General features: G+C 47.3%; 1 protein-coding gene across 1 annotated transcript in view; it reads left to right on the top strand.

The window, feature by feature from the left end:
* The window catches only part of LOC142561060 (uncharacterized), a 51718-nt gene that overhangs the window by 11325 nt on the left and 18388 nt on the right, over nt 1-22005 (top strand). Inside the window, exons 5-6 of the mRNA XM_075673420.1 lie at nt 471-594; nt 11926-12181. Of these exons, the coding sequence (XP_075529535.1) occupies nt 471-594; nt 11926-12181 (380 nt within the window). The remainder of the gene's footprint in view (nt 1-470; nt 595-11925; nt 12182-22005) is intronic.

Below are 22005 nucleotides of genomic sequence, written 5' to 3'. Positions count from 1 at the left end.
CCTTTTGCGCGAGGGTAGACGGCGCACTAGCGCTTTCCTCCCTTACGTGCGCAAGATTGAGCCACCATCGTCGGCTCACCCTCGCACGCTTTCACTCGCACTACAGCATACGGCGCGCGGCGACGATGTCATTGCCCTCCGACTTTGTACGGAACATCGCGGTGACGAAAACGGCAGATATGCGGCTGGAGTGTCCACATAGTTGCTGTTGCAATAATACTCCGAATTGCGTGACGTGCACGCCGACGTCACTGATGCAGTGATGTGGGTGCAGAATCCCTTAAAGAGAGCAAAACTGGTCATCATTTCCAATATTTTCCCGCCGAATATGTGCGAACAGGGTTATTGAAGGATATCGGTCCACGTATAAAGCGCTATATTTATTAATCGGGTAGCTTGCGGTTCTGTGTCACGGCGCGTAGATTGGTGCCGGGGCCGCGAACTGAAGGCGCGCGCGCTGCACGACGCAGGCACGAGGCGACCCGACCAGGCCCAGATTGAGATCCTGGCAATACACGTCAACTCGACCAACAGCGGCAAGGCGATCGAGGATAAGTGGCGCCTGGTGCCCGCCAACAAGGTGTCGCGCGTCCGGTGAGCGATGCACCGCGGCACTAGCATTGATGAACAGCCATGGGCCTTTCTCTGCTTGCTCCTTGACGTCGCGTGCAAACCATATGCAATATACGTGGGCCAGACGCTTCAGCGAGAATTTTGTAACGGAGGCTCGACGCGACGGGTGATAAAAACTAAAGAGAATAGAAGTGGAAGAATCGTTTAAAAGTATGCGGCTCCTTTGTATACGGAATCTCTCTTCTTTAACAAGCCTCGGGCTAAAATTTTCTATGAATAGTCCCCGGATGCATAGGGTGTTGAATACCCGTAAGCAGCCATGTAACGAATGGATATCGCGAACGAAAAAGGAAGGCAGAAAAGATAGGTACGAGAACTGAGGCTGAGTGATCAAGTTTTAAGTCCGAAAACACAGTGACTATATTTACGCCCTGTAGTGAAATATTTCGTATTAATCTTGACCTTTCGGAGTTCGCTGAAGGGACACTAAAAATGAGAGAGAGAGAAATTTATTTACAGAAAGGCAGAGAGGTCGGCCTGAGCTATAACTTGCTCTGGCCTGCTACTCTACTCTGGGGAAAAGGGACGGGGAGGGAAAGGGCTGATGAATGATGATGGTATAAGGAAGAGATGCGTATATACAAATTCACAGAGTTGTGGTATCTCTAAAGGCGTGCGTCCAGCCCAGTGGCTTGGAGGCTTGGAGAAAAGCTACAGCGGCTCTTGTGACCAGGGCTGCGCTGGTTGCATTAGGCCAAGGACCTAAAAGAAACTCGTCCGATAGCGGTCTCTCATGGATGTTTGCTATGGAAGAGACAAGTTGCTGTCGTTCTTGCGCGTACGCGGGACACACGCAAAATATATGTTCAAGTGTTTCTGGCACCTCACAGCATTCACAGTTTGGGCTAGTATCACTGGCACCTATCATATTTCTATAACGGTTGGTGAATGCGACACCAAGGCGAATCCGGTGCACCATGCTCGTGTGGTTTCTATTGAACTTTTGAGGCATACGAAATCGCATTTCTTGGTCCCATTTGTGTAATCGCTTGTGTCGGCGATCAGGTTGGGCCCAGTGTTCCAACGTAGAGTTGTGGTTTACGCGACGAAGTAGGGCGTTTGTGTCTGTTCGTGAGAACGGAATGCGTACTTCACAAGCATTATCTAAAGCAGTTTTTGCTTCAGCGTCTGCCTGTTCGTTCCCTATCACGCCACAGTGTGACGGTATCCACTGAAAGGTGACATTGTGGCCATTTCTAGTTGCGTGGTCGAGATACTCTGTAATTTCTATAGCCATAGAATGATACGGGCCCCGTCTGAGGACACAGTCAATCGTTTGCAGAGCTGGCTTGCAATCGCAGAATATCGTCCATGCGTGAGGACGCTCCTCGGAGAGAAATCGAAGTGCTTCCCGGATAGCAACAAGTTCTGCGGCAGTTGATGTTGAGCTATGGTCTAGTTTAAACCGGCGAGCGATGATCATATGTGGAATGACGAAGGCTGCAGTGGAGGCATATGGTGTGACAGAGCCATCGGTATACACATGTACAGTATCTCCGTACTCTGTAGAAATGTGCAACAAGGTGAGTTGCCTGAGGCCAATAGATGCAACGAAAGACTTTTTAGTAATTCCAGGGATCTGCAATGTAACGACAGGTTTAGGCAGAACCCACGGGGGTGTTCTCGGAATACAGGCGGGAGAGAATCTCGACGGCAAAACACTCTGATGCCGCGATATAGTCATTGAAAAGCTGGAACCTGGGTGTGTGGTAGGGAGCGATGACAGAGGATGGTGCCTGTGTCGGGTCAACACGCGGAGGTACATTCGAAGAGGCTCGCAGAGCAAGTACACCCGAATAGGACAAGCACGAGCTTCCGCTATTGTTCCATTGGTTGACGTGCATCGTGGGAGGCCCAAACATGTGCGCAATGCCTGAGCTTGAATGCTCTCGAGCGCGCGCACACAACTAAGTCCCATGCTTGAGAGCGCCGGCATGCTGTACCGTATATACCCTACGAATAGGGCTCGGTACAACTGGAGTAATGACGACTCCGAGGGGCCCCATCTTGTTGCTGCCACGACGCGAAGGACGTGAACAAAAGTCTTCAGCTTTGACTTCAGTGCGGCGACGTGTCTTGACCAAGATAATCCCCGGTCTATGACTAAGCCAAGGAATCTGTGGTGTGTAACCGTAGGTATCGCTACGCCGTCAACAATGATCGGATACCTGGTCATTCGTTTTCGCGTGAACGTAATCACAGAACATTTTTCAGTTGAGAGTCGGAGGCCTTGACGCCGAAGATACTTAGCTGTGATTGTCACTGCACGTTGAAGCCTAGCACGCATTTGGGGACGGGTGGCTCCAGATGCCCATATGCATATGTCGTCGGCATATGTGCTAATCTTTACCGTGCTAGGAAGTTCGGATGCAAGGCCAATCAATGCAACATTGAAAAGAGTTGGACTGAGAACTCCCCCTTGTGGAACACCTCGATGTATATGGTACTGTCCGGTGTCGCCATCACTTGTCGACATATACACCGTGCGGCCACTGAGGTAGCTAACAATCCATGTATATAGTCGGCCACCGATGTCTAAATCTTCCAGTGCATCAAGGATTGCATAATGTAGTACATTGTCGTATGCACCCTTAATATCCAGAAAGACAGCTCCAACTAACCGACGTCGACTTCTTTCCTGTTCAACAGTGGAGACCAAGTCGATAACTCCGTCAATCGAAGAACGGCCTCTTCTAAATCCGTGCATAAAATCAGGAAAGCAATTATTTCTCTCTAGAAACCATTCCAGTCTTGACAAAACCATTCTTTCCATTACTTTGCCGACGCAACTGGCTAAGGCGATCGGTCTGTAGGAGGAAAGCTCGTTGGGGCACTTTCCCGGTTTAAGCAGCGCTACAACGCGACTGCATTTCCAACCATCTGGAACATTTCCTTTCTCCCACGTCGTATTATAAAAAGATAGGAGAAGACGTCGTGATTCGGTGCCAAGATGGCAGAGTGCAGCGTACGTGATTCCGTCTGGTCCTGGTGCCGAGGAGCGTCGAGAAACTGAAAGCGCAGCGTCAAGCTCTTGCATCGTAAACGGTACTTCGAGCCGCTCATCAGGTGACGGGGGTGCGATGGTGACAAGGGATGAAGTCACTGCATTAGATGCGTCCACAATCAGTTTACAGTAGTCCTCTGCTACCTCCAATTCGGTCCGGCGTTGATGTAGAGCCACCGCATGGAATGGGTGTCTTTGTTGTGGAGTTGCCTGGAGACTTCGTATGACCCGCCATATCTTAGATAGAGGCTGTCTTGGATCTAGGGATCCACAGAAAGCCCTCCAACGCTGTCTGTCAAGCCTCTCCAGATGTCGAAGAACATGTCGTTGAGCTCGGCGACTGCTCGAAAGATCGGACGGTGACTTTGTTCTTCTGTATCGCCGTTCTGCGCGGCGACGGATCGCACGAAGGGCCTCATATTGTATGTCGACCGATGACCTGTGCCTCGGTATGCTGACTTCTCTAGTTTTGTCCCGCAGGGTAGAGGCAATGATGTCCTCTATTTCGGATGGAGATGTCATACTCTGACAGGCGGTGTCGACAGAGGTCTTAAATGCAATCCAGTCTGTTTGACGAATGCAACGTGAGGCTGAACGGCGAAACCAGCTAAAGTGAACGTAAGTGGGGAGGTGGTCGCTACCATGAGTCTCTAGATCCGTCGACCAGGATGCTGAAGACAGAAGGCTCCTTGATACAAACGTTAGGTCAAGACAACTGCTGTAGGACGTGCCACGAATAAATGTAGGAGACCCGTCATTGAGCACATTTAGTCCCCGACTACACATAAAGTCAGCCAAATATTTGCCACGAGAATTCATCGAAGTGCTACCCCACAGGGGATGGTGCGCGTTAAAGTCACCAATCACAATATGAGGGCCTTGCGATGCTTGCAGCAGAGACATCAGGTGCGAGCAATCGATCCTCGCTCTTGGGTGGATATATCCTCCAATCACTGTAACCGTGCGACATCTGTATTTTATGGTGAGGCATACGTAATCATTAGTAGTATGCGATGGGACGTCATGTCTGAAATACACCAGGTCGTGACGTATACAAACTAATACTTTGCTCGAGGTTTGGTCGTTACGAGACCACATCTGGACATAACCAGAAATACGGAAAGAAGAATCCATATTAGGTTCACAGATAACAATAACTGGAAATTGGTATTTAAATATCCGCTGTCGGAAATCCGACAAACGACCACGCAGACCGCGAGCATTCCATTGCATAACAAACGATTGACGCATCCGTTCTTCAAACATTAACGCCATACTTGCTTAGTGAAGAACCACTAGCAGTGGTTCCAAGACTTCAAGTAGCTGCACGGCAGCCTTGGCAGCCGGGGTATTTAGGCCGGAAAGAATCCTGCGCATGGAGCCCATCAAATTTTTCACCATACTCGTGACGTCAATGTCATCCATCTTTTCGTTTTCTTCAGTACGTGTAGGAGCGGTGCATAAGGGCGTTCCCACAGACCTTGACGGTAACGAGGGCCACTGAGTCTCCGATGTGGCTAGTGCCGATGATGGGTCGCCTTGCACTTTCGCGGCATACAAAGGCTTTGAGGCACGTGCTTCTTCATTCCTGAGACGAAGAGGGGGTGGATGTTGCACTTGAGCTGTCGTCCCTCCAACGCGAGGAGGGCTGCGATCCCGTTGATGTCGGTTTCGCGAACGACGTCTGCGGTGGCGGATAGCCCTTGCCGCTTCCCTGTGCGTGGAACGATCTCTACCCATCTTCTTCAGAATACCCATTTCCTTCCTGATCTTTGGGCACTCTTTTGACGTTGCGTCATGAGCACCAGAACAATTTGGACATTTCGCAGCAACGTTGCAATTGCTGTCTCCGTGAGGTCCACCACATCGTTTGCATGTTATTGCACCCTTGCAAACTGCGCTGACATGCCCAAGTTTCATGCACCTGTGACACTGTAAAAGCCTCGGCACGTAAGGACGTACCGGATGCCTCACATATCCAACCTTGACGTGTGTTGGCAAAGTTTCCGATTGGAACACTAATTTCACACATCGGGAACGTCCAAAACGGTGAAAGCTGAGCACAGGAGCTGACGATGATAGTAGTTTGGCCAGGTCAGTGTCTGTAATGTCAATGTCCACATCGTAGATGACGCCTGTCGTCGCTTCCTTGCCGTATGTGGGGAATGCGCGAACAGGGATGCTTCCCAACTGAGTGATGTTTTTCAGTGTCTCCAGTATGGTCGGTGTATTGACTTCCACCGAGAGGATGTTCTTTCGAGCGTTTATACGTATTTCTTCTACGTGACCATGGGCAGTTCGTTCAAAATATTCCGACAGGCTCTGCCTGTTCAGTGAGTTGAGGTTGTCTGTTGTCGTTGTTGGTACATATGCAATAGTGTATGATTGCTTGCCACTTGCCTTTTTCGTCGCCTGGCGACTGGTCGGTGATGTTCTTCGTATCTTTCTCTTCAGGCGTCGGCTTGACACCACGGTAAAATCGCTGTCCGAGCCCATCTCATCAGTAGAGGAGCCATTAGATGACTCAATCGGGACCATGCTGGGGTCGAAGCGGTCACTCACGTCACCGGCATAATGAACTGGCCGTTCAGGACAAAACTGCTGGGCGGGGTTTGGGTCCCCCATTGCAGAGGACGACGTCCCCCAGTTTTCTTGTCACTGATTGCAGAGATCACAGAAAATAAAATAGAAAATGCAGAGAGCTCGAAGCTGAAGCTGCTCGCTATGATCACTTCTTCTTCTTCCCACTAAAAATGAATATCATGGTAAACTGTATTAGTAAATTGCGGTTTTGCAATAACAAAAAAGGTAACCCTTACCATGCAAGGACGCTTGGCAATGCAGGAAAGACGGCAAAGCAAGACTTAAGTGGCGACGCCACCTTGATATTTCCGCGCCAGCACCTAGTGACGTCATAAATTATGGCAGCGTCTATTCGGGTCGGATTACCTATCATCGATAAAGAATGATGACACTGCATTCTAGATGAACAAGAGACTCGTTGCGTACGTTCTTCTGTCGAGCCTCGTTCACTCTTGCGCCGCATCCGCCAACTTTCATTTCCCTGAGCCCCTCGAGCGCACAGATATCTGTGGTAAGGAGGGTTCGTCCCTTAATTATACTCACAGCAGCCGCTTCTTTCCCATCCTTCCACGTGGCATTTTTGCGTGCCCTAAATGCATCGTCCGCTGTCCTAAGCAGGAACACTGCACAGCTGTGACTGACCGGCAGGGCGTTTATCGTACACCCGTGAGCAAAAATTTACGGACCGCAGAGTCACCGAAAAAACTGAATTTGTGTGCAGTTAACGTGCATAAACTGAAATTGACGAGTACACTGGAAAGTCAGCAATGCCAAGTTTGGACTGCAGTCCTCAATTTCAACTTGCATTCACAGGCAGATAAGAGAATAGGCTTTATCGCGCAATCCCTGGTTTATATACTTTTGCTCGCGGGTGTACATGTTAATGCGAAACCATTATTCCCATGAGGCAGAAAAGCCGGCGTTGTCTGCAGCGAGTGGTACAAAAAATCAATGTGATGCCTCAGCGTCTCGTATGACGTCAGTAGTAACACAGAAGATGGTAAATGGTATAACAACATTAATTAGTAGTAATTATGGGTAATTAATGTGAATTAAAGTCAAATGAAGTGAATTGGAGTGAAGTGAATGAAGGTGAATTAAAGTGGATTAAGGTTGGTACAAATCAGAGCAAAGTGGATTAGGGTAGAGTTGTGAAGGACACGTGACAATGCATGACGTCACGTATCGTGGACGTAACCAATTAATTAGAGAAGTCATTATGCTTTCGCATTTCAGATCACGTAAGGATACTTCAGTGAGCGTCAATATTTCTGAAGCACAGCGGTTTCAGCCTATGGTGACACGTTAGCATGAATCCACCGAAGATGGCAAATGTATTCCCAGAACGTTGCATTCCCAGGGGTTGCATGAGCGCTCGTTTCGCGCTTCTTGCTTCTTCCAATCCCATCAGGCCACAACCCAGCGGAACAAAACACGGAGACTAACGCAGTCCTGTACACACGACGCCCTTGCCGCGGTACAAGACCTATACGGAGTAGCACACACATGACGCACACCTCCATAACAAAACCACCATTGTGCCGTGACAACATGGCCGCTACAGCGAAAAATACCACGTGACTACCTCCACACTATAGCGCGCGGACCTGGATAGGCCTCTCCTCGATCAGTTTTCCCTTCGTCCATGGGAATGATGGTTAGTACAACGCTTTTACCGAAACTTCGTCCTCTTGGCTTCAAACGGCATTGTGACCTTGCAAGCGCATCATACTCAACAAAATACGGTGTTGTATTTGAATAAGCATTAATAAAATTGTCCAACGGCAGAATTCGAACACAGGATCTGCAGCACACAAGCTTGACATTGAAACCGTCAAGCCAAGGACGCACGCGTTGACGAGCGCCATGGAACACCCTTTCTCGCCGGCAAGACAACGCGTTGAGGCTTTTGGCGCGTTTCGATCCACGCCTGCACTACAGATGAAACCGACGCATCCGAAACACTACGAGTGCATCAAGACAATAAAGTGCCTGTTCGCGGGCTTCTTTCACGCTCGGAAAAATACATTCATGTAGCACGCATTGAGCAACAGAAAGCTGTATCGGGAGTTTTTCATGTTGCTATGCAATTTTCTCATTGACATTTTTCGTCTAATTGTAATATTTGACAAGTTGATTAATTAATTAAGACTATAATATATAATTAGGCGCAATGCAAAAAAATCATCTCAGTATCTCCAAGCGACGGCAAATTTCATTACCTTGGTTCTGTCCAGCTACACGGCATTTGCACATTTTTAAATCACACTCATGGTTCATGAGCCACTCACACCAAGAACGCTTCGCTTCACGTAGATGTCAACTTTTTTTTTTTTAGATAGATAGTACTTTTATTCATGTCAATTTTCGTACACCAAAATCAGGCCTACCAAAGCCTCACCAAGGGCTTGAGTGGCAGCGCCTGGCAGACAGCAAAACAAAGGAAAATAGAGATGTTGCAACGAACTCGACAAACAAACAAAACAAAACAAAAAGAAAAATTTAACAACTCAGAGAGACAGATATAGAAACATAACTATTACAACAGCAAAATGATGACAGTAATGCGAAATTAAGACAGTAACACTCGAGTAAATCATTATGGGGCAGGAAGTAATGCGGAGACATACCGCAAAATTTTTTTCAGGGTGTATTTTGTTCTCATGCGGAATACACTAGGTGGCATACTATTGAAACAGGCAGGTACGTAGTATTGACGTGTGCGCTTTCCGTATCGGGTTGAGGAGCGAGGAATGCAGTAACGGTATTTTGGTCTTAAATCACGTGCAGGAACATATGGAATGGTGAACTGACTGTACCAGAAATGTTTGAGCACAATAGTTTCTGTTAATAAAGCGTTAAAATTTGGAAGCTTTAATCTTCTAAAAATATCAATGTTATTACCAATGGGCAGGTCGTAGGCAATATTCTTTAAAAGTAAACGTAGAAGCGAATTCACCCTGCGCTGCCAGCGAACCGTGCAGTGACCGTAAACAGTGATTCCGTATCTAAGTACACTATAGGCTAGAGCGTGTGTAACACATTTACGGACAGAAAAAGGCATAAAATATCTAATATTATACAGGACACAAGATACAGCGCGAAGTCTTTGACAAACAAAAGAAAGGTGCGAGTTCCAAGACAGATCACTGTCGAAGATCAGGCCAAGATATTTGACCGAATGCGCATATTTTACTGGTACACAGTTACAATGAGAACAGGAGGAAGTGTGCAAATAAACAGGATGACTCAACTCCATTTTTTAAAGGGTTATGAAAACATATAAGTTGCGTTTTAGAAGTATTAACATCGATAAGGTTAGACTTAAACCAGTCCATGGCTTTAATAGCTGCCATCTGTAATGCTGTAACAGCATCAGTGTATTTCTTTGCGCACGCAACAATGACGGTTTCGTCAGCATACTGGAACAATGAAACAGGCACATTGTTAGCAAGATCATTAACGTATAGATTGAATAACAAAGGACTCAATATAGAACCTTGCGGGACTCCGGAAGTAATTGCCGTGAAATCGCTGTGGAATCTTGAAATCGGCACATATTGGCGCCTATCTTGTAAAAAGTTAGTAAGTAAGTGTAGAAACGAACCTCGAAATCCCAATGTAGAAAGTTTATCAAGCAGAAGAACGTGGCAGATGCTATCGAAGGCCTTGCTTACGTCAAGAAAAAGAGAGCATACGACTTGATTCTTATCAAAAGCTGAATTTATTACATCAGAGAATTCTTCAAGAAGATCTGTTGTTCCTTTTCCTGGTATGAAGCCATACTGACAAGGTGATACAACATTGTGTGTATTCAAAAACTTCGTCATGGTAAGTAATAGATGCTTTTCAAAAATTTGGCCAATGCATGGCAGAATAGAGATAGGTCGATAATTACTCATCATGTTTCTGGAGCCACCCTTATACAAAGGTATAACTTTAGCAGTTTTCATTGAAGTCGGTATTATACCTCTGGAAATGATACTATTAAGCATAACTAGTAGGACACCCTTAATCGCTTCAAAATTTCTGCACAGTTCAGAAATAGTGAGGCCGTCATGACCAGGAGATTTACTACGTTTAAGACTGAAAAGTATACACCTTAAATCACTTTCGGCAATGTCAGGAAGGAAAGCAGATTCCACCGCACTGGGAGGCACAGGACAGTCGGTGGGCGGGGTACGAGATGCACCAGAGACCAGAGAAAGTAGTTTGTTAAAGTCATTCGCAATGCTCTGTCCATCTTTATGGAAATGAGATATGAAATATGTATCATTATAAATAGCAGCGCTCACTCCTTTCAGGGTATTCACCAACGACCATGTTTTCTTGCTGTTAAAACGTGCGTCGTTAAACTGAGACCTAAAGTGATTGCGCTTGGCCACACGGATCATGGCATTAACTCTGTTTCGTTCATGTTTAGACTGCAGTCGTAGTTCAGAGCAGTTTGGAGCACGTCTTCATCGAGCCCAGAGTAGATCTTTTTCTTTGATGGCTTCCAGTATTACGGGTGACATCCACTTGAGTTGAGTCTGTCTGTCTGTTTTTTTTTTTCTGCTTTAGAGAGATTGTTGTTTTCATCCAGAATAGGTTAGGACTCCAGATAACCGCGTGATATGCTTCGAATTTCAAGAGCATGTATTAAAGCAACAAAGTGCTCCAAACAGCCGACACTCCGCCCATCCTCCCACTTCACTCACTGAAGTACCCAATGTTTCACCCGCCGTGGTAGCTTAGTGGCTATGGCGTTGCGCTACTAAGCTCAGGGTCGCGGGTTCGATGGCGGCCGGGGCGGTCGCATTTCGAAAGGGGCGAAATGAAAAAAAAAAATAGAACGCTCGTGTGGGTAGGTGCACGTTCAAGAACCCCAGGTTGACAAAATGATTCCTGTGTCCCCGGCCACTATGGTGTGTCTCGTAATGAGATTGTAGTTTTGGCACGGGAAACCCCAGAATTTAATTATTTTTTACCCGATACTTCCCGCACCAGAAAAAAAAAGGAGATACTAAGCTGCAATTTTCAACCAGTAATAGCACTGTCTCTGTCCTTTTTAATCGTGAGCCGTTCTTTCGAATAACTTAAATTTGTTTGGATTTTGTCAAAACCTGATCATTATTCAGCTGTTCTCGTCGTAATCTTTCTTCTTTGTATAAACAATGATAGCTTTAAATAGTTTACTGCTGCATACTTTCGCTTCGGGCAAACGTATTGCAGCGATCACGCAATGCAAGTTATTATTTGAAACAATCTACAATGCATTGGAGGACATGCTTGGCTTCAAGGTTTTCCAAGAGCGTTAGAAAATTTGAATGATTCATAATGCTTCTAATTATATCCCTTCAAAAATAGATTACCCGTATACCGTAGGAACATATTCAGTATTTGATAGAATATAAAAATTTTACACGCACAACACAATAAATGCATTCGCTTCTTAATCTGACTCAAGCTTAATGTGACGGTCAGAGGCCAAACACCTGGTTCATCAAACGTACTCGCCCCACCGTCCTAGACTGACCTATGAATACGCCCCTGGTCAGAACTTTCTATATGATGAGTCGTATCCCGTCATTTTCATACAAACATGGCAAATACGAAGACGCAGCCTCGTTCATTTTAATTATTCGTGATTCACATTATGTTGAAGGACAGTGTATGAGGCCTTAAGGAATTGTGCATCTTCCGCTTGCGGCGTTCCTTCGCAGCCACACCGTGCAGCTAAGGGCGCCCGAGATAACCAGGCCGCAGCCATTGCCGCCACCTCCCGCAGTCGCCCACGGGACGCTCCCGGAACGGACTTTTCGGCATGCGGAGGACCGGCACGCGGAGGACCAGCATTCGGACGAGAAAGAGGCGGATCGGCCGGCGGTGCCTACGGTCGATTGGTCAGACCACTGGAGATCGGAGGCCCGGCCGCAACCGCAGGACGTCCCTCCTGAGCGTGTCGTCCCAGCCCGACAGGTGCGTATAGCAGACGAAACCGTGTACGACCGGCGACGGCTCCGGGCCGTGTCCGGTTCACTCAATACTACGCCAAAGTGCCGGAGAGTGAGTCTCATCATCCACGTCTTCCAAGTTCGAAGCACGCCACAAGGTGGATCTCCACAAAAGCAGCACGCGTTTCAAGTGGCTGAGTGACGATCAAAAGAGAACACAAGCTTGCATAGAAAGCGTTCGCGCGACATCTTGCTGCAAAGCGTAACCAGCACACGCTGTTGGACGGCGTGCGAGCAACTTCGGGTTTTCACTTCTTGTTTGCCACGTCATCTATACAATGATGATCCCATATAATGTGAGCAACATATTACTCAAAAATCCTCAGCCATGCAGAAGTGCGTTTATCCTGTCCGAAGAACTATCTTGCCATCCCCTTCCCGCCGTGCCTTCTCTCAGCTGTTCAATCATGCTTTCCGCCGCAGGAAGCAAGCAGTTCCTGCACTGTCATCCACGTGACCGTGGCCTTGTTGGCTTTGGCGGTGTTCGGCCTAATGGTTCAAGTATACCGCCTCTGGATCCGCGTGGACAACATCGGCGAGAACTTCTGCCACAGGCACTACTGCATATGGTTCTTCTGTCGATGAGGCGCTTCCCTGGGCGGGCGCCATGCGCGTGCGTGCCACGAAGCTGCGAGCGAGTGCGTTAACCACGCGTCCGCCTGCTTGTCCGTCCCAACGAGCCGACGGGCGACCGCTCATCGCTTCCTGAACGACAGTACGGCTCCGCTCATGTAAATAAATACGGCTCCACGAGGGGTACTCGTGTTGCCTAATTAATTTCTCCAACTCCGCGGCTTCGCGCAACCGGTCAGCGTACGCATAACTCCGGGATCTCGCTTTGTGCAAGCTTAGGGTATTTTCATCGAGCGGTTTACGCAGGGGATCAAGCCAAGCAAGCCGCGCCTACGTAATGAGAACGCGCGTAATGTCTTCGAAAAACGCGCTCTCTCTCTCTCTCCCTCTCTCCCTCATCGGAGGATGCCAAAATATGGCCGGGACGGAAGGTCGTAAATAACGTGAGACCACGGAGCATCCTTGGGCATGCTGGCCATCGATAAATGATGGGTTTAGGGTCGCCGTGTGGCATCCCATGACTTATCTTGTTTTCGTGCCCCGCGAGGGGAAGCTGTGCGTTGACACGAAATGATGCATCCGTCGGGTACGGGCGGAAAGGCAATAAATTACGACGAGAGAGAGCGGGGCATTCGGTGTTTTCCTACGTCCACAGATGTGTATCGGCCGTGTTAAGGATGTGCTTCTACTGACCCTAGGTTACAGAAGTAAAAGCTTATAGTATTCCGCGTCCTTGTCTCCTTGTCTGCGTGTTCGAGCGACATATGCATTGCCCGGGTCGTGACACGCAATACCCGGTCGTCCGGCATTGCGTGTATTCGTTATCCAACATTATTAACATTTCTATATTTTTTTTTAATTCCACTACTGCATGTAAGCGCAGGCCTCATATACGACCACTGAAGATTTTCAGATGCAATCACAGGCGTAAACAAGTTGATAACCGAATGGAAATTTCATATCGGGCCATTTTGTGCGCTAGTTCTGAGGTGCGCAACAAGGATCTGCCATCGAAAATGGAGGTCGCGATATATTTCAAGAGCTACACGATAATTTCTCGACACGAACTCTGCTCGCGGAACACACGCTACTTTCGCAGCGCGTTCGTGCAGCACTGACTCGCACGAACCACATATATACCAGCTGTGGTCATTATTACCACTCCGCCGACCTTCCAAGCAACCTGTCGGCCCTTGAGAGAGGGCGCCGGGGACAATCGGTGGCTCGCGGTACTCGTCGAAGTCCCACGCATATTGCCTGAAATATCGTCGGGCGAAAGCACAGATTGGAGACGAACGCTCTTGATGCGTCAACAATGCACATCGTCCCGTTTCAGGAAGGCGCGCCGGTCGCGGCCACTGATCCTGGCCGTGCGCCCGCTCGTCCACGCCGCTGCAGCGGGCCCTCGAGGCACACCGGCCTTGGAGGGGATGGGCCGCGACGCGGAGAACGTGATGCGCAATTCCAACCGATAATCCCGCGTGTTGCGAAAGCGCGCGCGCGCGCTACGCGAATTGGGCATGAGTGCCCCCTCGCAAACAACCCGCGGGCCGCGCGCCGTTAGATCATCGTTGGCCCCGCGCTCGAGCCGGTTCTGCCAAGATGGATAAAATGGGCGACCGGCAGCAGCAGCAGCAGGATGGCTTCGGTGCACGTCTTCGAAGACTCTCGGCAAAGGTGGGCTTTCTGTCAGCTAAGAAAAAAAAAAAAAAATCCGCCGTGACAGTGGAGAGCGTTACAATATATGCGAAACCCTGGGGCGTTATTGGCGTGCGGTGCTATCACCGTAACGGCTCAATGAGTGGGCAAAGCGCGATAATCGGCACGGAAGAAGTGCGCTGCCTGCATGCCGATTCACGTGTAGATTCGCAGTGCCGTTAAGCATGTGGTGCTTTGCTGGCGTCATTCCTTTCTCTTTTCTTTTTGCATTCGTGAAAGAAAAACGGTCGCTGTTCGCCACTGTAGTTTTATTTCAGGGACGGGACGGTTTCGCTTTGCACTTGATAAAGCACCACTACCTACTGGTAAGTAAGACGCTGTATGGTCGCACAACTTTCAGAAGAGTTCCAGGAACATCATTATTGGAATGACCTCCCGAATACCAACGTAATTAAAACTGACCGCTTGATACTGAAAAAAAAACAGCGCACAAACAACAACTATGGGGACGAAGGCAAAAACGACACCACAGCGCTGAGTACAAAAGATCAACAAAGGAATAAAAAGACGCTGTGATGTCGTCTTTGCCTTGGTCCCCGTTGTTGTTTTATTGTTTTCTTTCCATAATGATGCACGAACAAGTCCAAGTCTGTACTCTTGAGAAGTTGATTTCTTGAGTGAGTATAATTAATTTATTGTACTATTAGCGTAGCTGTGTGCCATTGAGTAGCTAGTACATAAGGTCGGCAGCCGCTAGAAATACGGATTTATTACAACATAACAGATATGTATAATGAGAACATTGTAAACCCTTCACGTGGTTCATATCTTCGCAGCTATATATACAAAAGTAACGTTCACTGCAAAATAAGTCATGCTTTATCTTCAGATTTCTTGCTACTATAAGTGTCACTGTTCAACAGATATTTTTGCGTACGAGAGTTCTGTCGCGTCCGTAGCGAGAAAAGTAACTTGATTGAAAAACATAGCGAGCGAGCGAATTGCGCAGAACAGAGAAGGTGACGGAGAGGAAATTGTACTTAAATATTTATGTTTCTTGTCCTTGTCCCATTTCCACCGCCTCCCTCCCACCCCCCTTCGTTTCTTGTCACCTACTAGTCGAATTCTTCACGCTGTTACGTAAAGACATACAGACGGTACAAAGAAAAAAAAACTAATTAACCTTTTAGTATCGCATATTCTACCAGCAATAAGGAGATCAGAGATGCGAGGTTTATCTGCAGAGATGACGTTTTCGTTTTAGGAGTTTTCCTCGTGACTCAATGCTTACACAATTCTTGTCCCTGAAGCTAGGAGTCCCTCCGCTAGAGCTTGCACCTATTATACAGCAGCCAGGCTGTCGAATTAGATTTTAGATTTTCCTCTTCGTTAGGATTTTGTTTTTCTTTCGATTTATAGAAAAGATGGATTTCCGGTTCCTTTCCTGAGCGAAAAAAAGAAAGAGAGAAACGTTTCAAACTGGTTCCAACCGGTTTATGTTCTTTCATGCTATAACCGAAAAATAATGACAGAAAAAAAAAGAGCATACATTTATTTGATACAAAAACTCGAATCAGCACACTGAAGAAGCGACGATCGTGAGAGACTCCGCAGCGATCTCACGTTCGTACATTGAGACTGCGGTACATCCGCATGTTCGCACGATCATCTCCTCCCGACAGCGTGGTCAAGTGACAGCGGGGATGGCAGTGCTCTGGCGCATCAACGCATCACCTTTCGTTAAAACGTCGCAATAACTGTCTGTTACATACTCCTCTGCTCGTCGTGAAACGTCGCTGTGAGCATTTAGCCTAATTCAACAAAGTAAATGCTCGAAATTGCACATGCATGCGAATACAGAAGAAAGAAAAAAAAAGAAGCGTAGTTTCCACTCGGGCGCTCGAGTGAGCTTACTAAGTGGATTTGTTAAAAGCGACCCTCCAGGAGAAACTTTATCCGAAACATTTGATCGTGGCAATGTCTTAAACACTCACGAAGGGCAGTGCTACGGAACTGATCGGTGTAGTGCAGACGGTTCATTTCCACTTTTGTTGTTGCGCGTTTGCCGTAAGCTTGCAGGCTTCGTGAATGAAAACTCCAGTGGAAAAAAAAATTCGACATTCCATCTTTTCTTTTTTCTATTTTCGGGTTTCTTCTATCGGTCTAGTTCTGGTTTGACGCCCTGAAAGCAAAGAATATTTCAAACCCAACATATATTATACACCATTTTATATAGAAAGCCATAAGCGGCTAAAGACAGCGTGATCTATTGATAGCAACGCCTCGGTAAGACGAAATCGATGTCTATAACCTTGCCTTTTCGCGACACAAGCCTGGGATGAGGTATGGAACTCTGAACGCGGCTGCGAATGAGAACCTGCGTGGTGGATGGAGGTCGAAAACTCGTCGTCAGACGCGTCATTTGTTGTACAGTTCGCGTGGGTGCTATAGGCTACAGCCATAGGAACGTTTACCAAGCCGTCTACGATTAGTTGATTACCTTTGCTAAACGAAAAGATTACCTCGTTATAATGTGTCCCTATCTTAATCATTTTCTGCCATACTTTCACAGTTTATGTATCATTCGTCATAGTAAAAAAAATGAAATGCCCCCCAAACAGAGAAATTCCAAAAAAGAAACATCGCATTAAAAAAAAATATGCCAGTACTTAACATCGCTAACTCTGCAAGTGTGCGATAGCATACTTAGATGGTGATGATTGTGTCGTCTCGACAGCTGTGCGTGCCACGGATGATCGACGTTTTGTCAAAGTGACTTTTCTGTATACCGCGTATCTCATTACAGAGTCGCGATTTCGTGCGCACTGTGGCGCGCTCGCGTGTAACGCTCCTCCGTGATAGGCGAAGCCCGCCTGCAGTACTATGAAGCAATCCCTGACTGATTTGTGGAATTCAACGTCCGTCTTCCAGCAGCAAAGCAGCCCAATGGCTTAACCATTATAGCGCGATCGCACGCATGCTTCGCTCGAGCCAATGCCGCTCTTTATGCCCGTGTGTAGGGCGCGTCACGTGCCAGTTTCTCGTAATCTTCCCTCGTGAACGCTAGTGGTTTGAGACGCTGGTGTTAGACTGCGCCGCCTTCGGGATCGGCCCACGCTTTTATATACCAGCCGTTGATACCTCTGAAATTGGTCAAGCACGCTTCTAATGCATTAAAATAATTCAAAATCTGTGAGACGCCCTTTGCTTGAATGACTTGAATGTTTTGCTGTTACCTTCATTATTATTTTTTAAGGTATTTTTATTCCTAGCTGGCGCACGGCTGACTACCGTAATACGCATTATTTAATTTCATTCGTGATCTGTTCTTTCGTTATATGTATATATATATATATATATATATATATATATATATATATATATATATATATATATATATATATATATATATATATATTCTTGGCCCCTACAGTAGGTTTGTGCCAATGTTGAGGGAGTACACGGTAGCTAGCTGGGCCGAGTCGGTACATCTTCATAACTGTTACAAACAGCGCGCGCTAAAAAACACGGACGAAGAATAGACAAACACGAGCGCTGACTCACGACTAAAAGTTTATTGCGTTTAAACACGTATACATAGGAAAAGTAACACATGCGTACACCCGCGCACCAACGTTCCCCGAACCAAAAGCAAAGCTAGAAATGCAGCGATAAAGCAAGAAGTTCGATAATACTAACGATTAGATGTGTCTAAACAAGCTTTTTCTTCGTTGTGTAGTGCGAGTGATGCCTGGCCTACGCACCTGTCACCCCATTTATTGATTAGGTAGGCCTCTGAAATGAGACGGGCCTTTTCATTTTTGTTTGTCCAGATTACTCGTGTGCGTTCAAAAATAGGCTTGCAACTGCAAGCTGCGCAATGGGTGGCCATATGTGATAGACCAGCATTCTTTAATCTGGAGGAATGTTCTTGTAACCTTTTTTATACACCTGCCAGTTTGGCCGATGTAACAAGATCCGCACGACAGGGGAATCTCGTACACAACGTTGTTGCGGCACGCCACGAATTTAGGTCACCTTACATGAATTGTACGCAGCCGAATCTGACAATTGTGCTCGTGATTGCACAGCCTGGCACAGACTGGTTAATTTCTTTGGACAAGAAAAAGCAGCTCTAACACCATAACGGTTCGCGACGTTTTTGAGGCCATGTGCCAGCCTATTACATAAGGAATAACTGCTGGCCTTTTGCGATCACCAATGTAATTTCCATCGCTAGCTCTTTCTCTGCCTTTTAACCATTTCGCCAGTTTTTGGGCTGTCGTCCTGATTGTGTGTTCAGGGTAACCACCATGGTTAGCCTGTTGACTTGACCTTTAGCCCCTTCCAGCAAGCGGTGCTGACAAGACTTTGTTATGCGGTGATGGCTTTTTTAGACACATCTAATCGTTAAAATTATCGGACTTCTTGTTTTATCGCTGCATTTGTTGTTTTGCTTTTGGTTTGGGGAATGTTGGTGCGCGGGTGTACGCATGTGTGAGTTTTCCTATGTATACGTGTGTAAACGCAATAAACTTTTAGTCGTGAGCCAGCGCTCGTGTTTGTCTATTCTTCGTCCGTGTTTATTAGTGCGCGCTGTGTCTAATAGTTATGAGAATGTTGGGGGGATCATCGTTATCATCATTCGAGCAAGGTTGATAGAAGCGGTGATCGTGTTAACGAAGCCGGCGCTGGTCTGAGAATAGTCCCGGTTGGGCGATTTATTAAGCTAGCAGCGATTGATTCATTGAGCTCGTAGCCGTAAAGAGCAGCATAAAACTAAGCTGAAACGAGGTCGACTAAACCGGGCACACAGAGAAGCAGAGAAAACGTTGAATCGCGCTATTTCAGCTTAGTTCTAAAGATGAACCAACTGGCCCTCACCAAGACGCTACTAGAGCAGCATAAATATAGCCCAGCTCCCAGAACTGATTTTGAAATGCGAACTTCTACCGTTTAGTTCGGAAATTTATGGAAATTAAGCCTCGTGTTTGTTTACTGGTCCGAAATACCCTGGCCAGCGATGTAGCTCATCTGCGGGTGTGTTACCTTGAGTCAAAAGTTTGAAAGGCACTACGCAAGTGACTATAACGACCTGCGGGTCCTGTGGCGAAGCTTCTACACCAGTCATGGAGTTTGGAACTATTAATCTATTAGCATCTATTAATTTCCAGATTAGCGCAGACGACTCTACGAGGTTCGCGGTATACGTGACCTGACCACTGCAGATTCAGTGACGCGTGCGGTGGCCTCCAAACTTTTAGCAAGGACTGCAGCTCTATCCAGCTGCCGTAAAATTTTGCTTCCCTTTAGTCTTCTTGGCTGGCGCTGCAGTTAGTGTAAGGCCATGCCATTGCCGGAAAGTTGGATGTTATTAAAGTGGTTTGTGTTAGAGTTGCGAGTTATGCGCGTGGCCCACTCCTCTGTGCTAGTATTTCCACATGCACAAATCTGTCAGAAGCCGCTGGCATATTTCCTAAAGCATGGGAACATGTATTTTATTGCAGCGTATCAAAATAGTAAAAAGAAAAAAAAAGTATAGCGAAGGAGCCCTGTGAAGTAGCACTCTCGAAGCTTGAATTTGAAGCTGCAGCTGTCGACTTATTAATATCAGTTGAATGGCTGTATTCGACATATTGTTTACCGTCGCACAAATAGCAATGGTTGGGCTGAGTGAAAATGATCCCATCAATGTTTCAGTCTTCTCATATTTCCCCTCCTTTGTCTCGCGATTTCGGCTGTATTCGTGGCAGAAAGGCAATCATTTTCTAAGCTAAGCAGTCATTTTCGTCAAAGCAAACGGCTCACTTTTCCAGCCAGCGTATTGGCAACGCCCACACGATTCCACCGCCCCCCCCCCTTTTTTTTTTTCGAAGCCCACATGGGTGGTTCGTGATACGGGCCTTTCCGCACAAGCGTCTGTCACACAAGTGGGGGCACCGCTGACAGCGACTCGCCAAAATAAAGAGGCGGTGGTGCACTCCGCAGCGTACACTTGCGACAGGTTAGCTCGCGGTGAAGCTATAGCTGAGCCAGTTGATAGAGTGACGAGAGTCTTCGCAAGGGACCTCGGTTCCGCGAGCTGAGCTCAATCTTAAGTCACTTGTATAGACGATAGGAAGGTAGGCAGCGGACGAGTACGAGGCAAGACCCAGGTGATTGTATATACGGCTTGCGTTGCTCGTCGCGGCAACGTTTGGTTGGAGTCGTAAATTTTGCTGCAGTCATATTCTAGCATTTTTTTAAAGCTTCCTCACTGTCGGCACACTACGGGGGGAATTGACACTCCCGCCAGTTGTGTGCGACGTGCTAACGCATGCAATACTTTTTGCAAAGCTCCAGAGCAGAATAAGAGGTACTCCAAGTTCAGTTGTGTATACGCGTGCACGCGACAGAAGCGGCAAGTTCAGAGCTTGGACAAACTGTTTCAAGGTTTGTCCTCTGGAGGTAAAGCAAACAACTGACAGCGAGTTATGTAACCGACCCGTTTAGTGAGGGCGGTTCATTGTTGGAGGGGGGGGGGGGGGGGCTTTCGCCGTCGTACGTGTGGTTTAACCCAATTCTAATTTCTCGCTTTTGCTTCTGCACGGCTTGTGCGACGTGTACTCTATCGCAGTATCAGAAAATCTGAAGATACAGAAAGAGGCGCTCCTGGCCGTATTGAGTTTTAGCATTCTAAGTAAGGTTCAACGACTTCTGAAATTTCATTTCTTGGGTAGCGTTTAACCACGCACGATTAGGGCAGCGCAACAGCATTGTGAAGTGTGTGTAGGTGACTGTTGGAGGGTGTGTAGTTTAATATGTCTGCAACATATGATCGATTGATGGGGTTATGGACCACAGGCAGATGAAGCGAAACGCGCTATACCAAGCCACAAGAACGAACGACAGAAATTACAAATATACGACGTCATTTCCTATGCTCGTTCATGTCGCGCGATAGCGCATCTCACTTCAACATGTGCAACCTGCGATATAGCTCCAACCTTATAGCTCTTCTATGGGAAGCACCGTAATGGAGCACGACATGGAGATTAATTCCGACCTCTTCTTTAATATACGCCTAAATCTAAGCACACTAACGGTTTTTATCAGTCCACCCCACCGAAATGCGGTCGCCGCTGTTGGGACTCAAACCTGCGACTTCGTGCGCACTAGCAGATCGGCGGCCATTGAGCTACGGCCGCTGGTGATCTGCAACATTACTTCGTAGTCAACCTTCGCGAAAGCAAAATATTACTCCTTAGGGCGCGTGACGCAAATGAATGGTCGTGTCGTTGCTTGTCCAGTTAGGTCACCAGGACGCTCCTGCTGTAGGCAAACGACTCGCCTGTCACCTCTCCGTTCATCACATCCACGAGAATATGCAGCCTCTCAGATCACGTAAAGGGGACTCCCCGTTTCTCAGTCACTTACTCAAGGCTCTGCGGCCGTATATCGGCACGAGACAAATACATCAACGTGTCCCAACCGGCTCCTCTGGAAACAAGTTCAAACGAGGATAAGCCGATTACCTGCGGTCGCGGACGCCCGAGCACTGACTCGGCAAGCGCACTC

This window comes from Dermacentor variabilis, chromosome 1, assembly GCF_050947875.1.
Source record: "Dermacentor variabilis isolate Ectoservices chromosome 1, ASM5094787v1, whole genome shotgun sequence".
Lineage (NCBI taxonomy): Eukaryota > Metazoa > Arthropoda > Arachnida > Ixodida > Ixodidae > Dermacentor > Dermacentor variabilis.
This window is presented reverse-complemented; position numbering and strand designations above follow the sequence as displayed.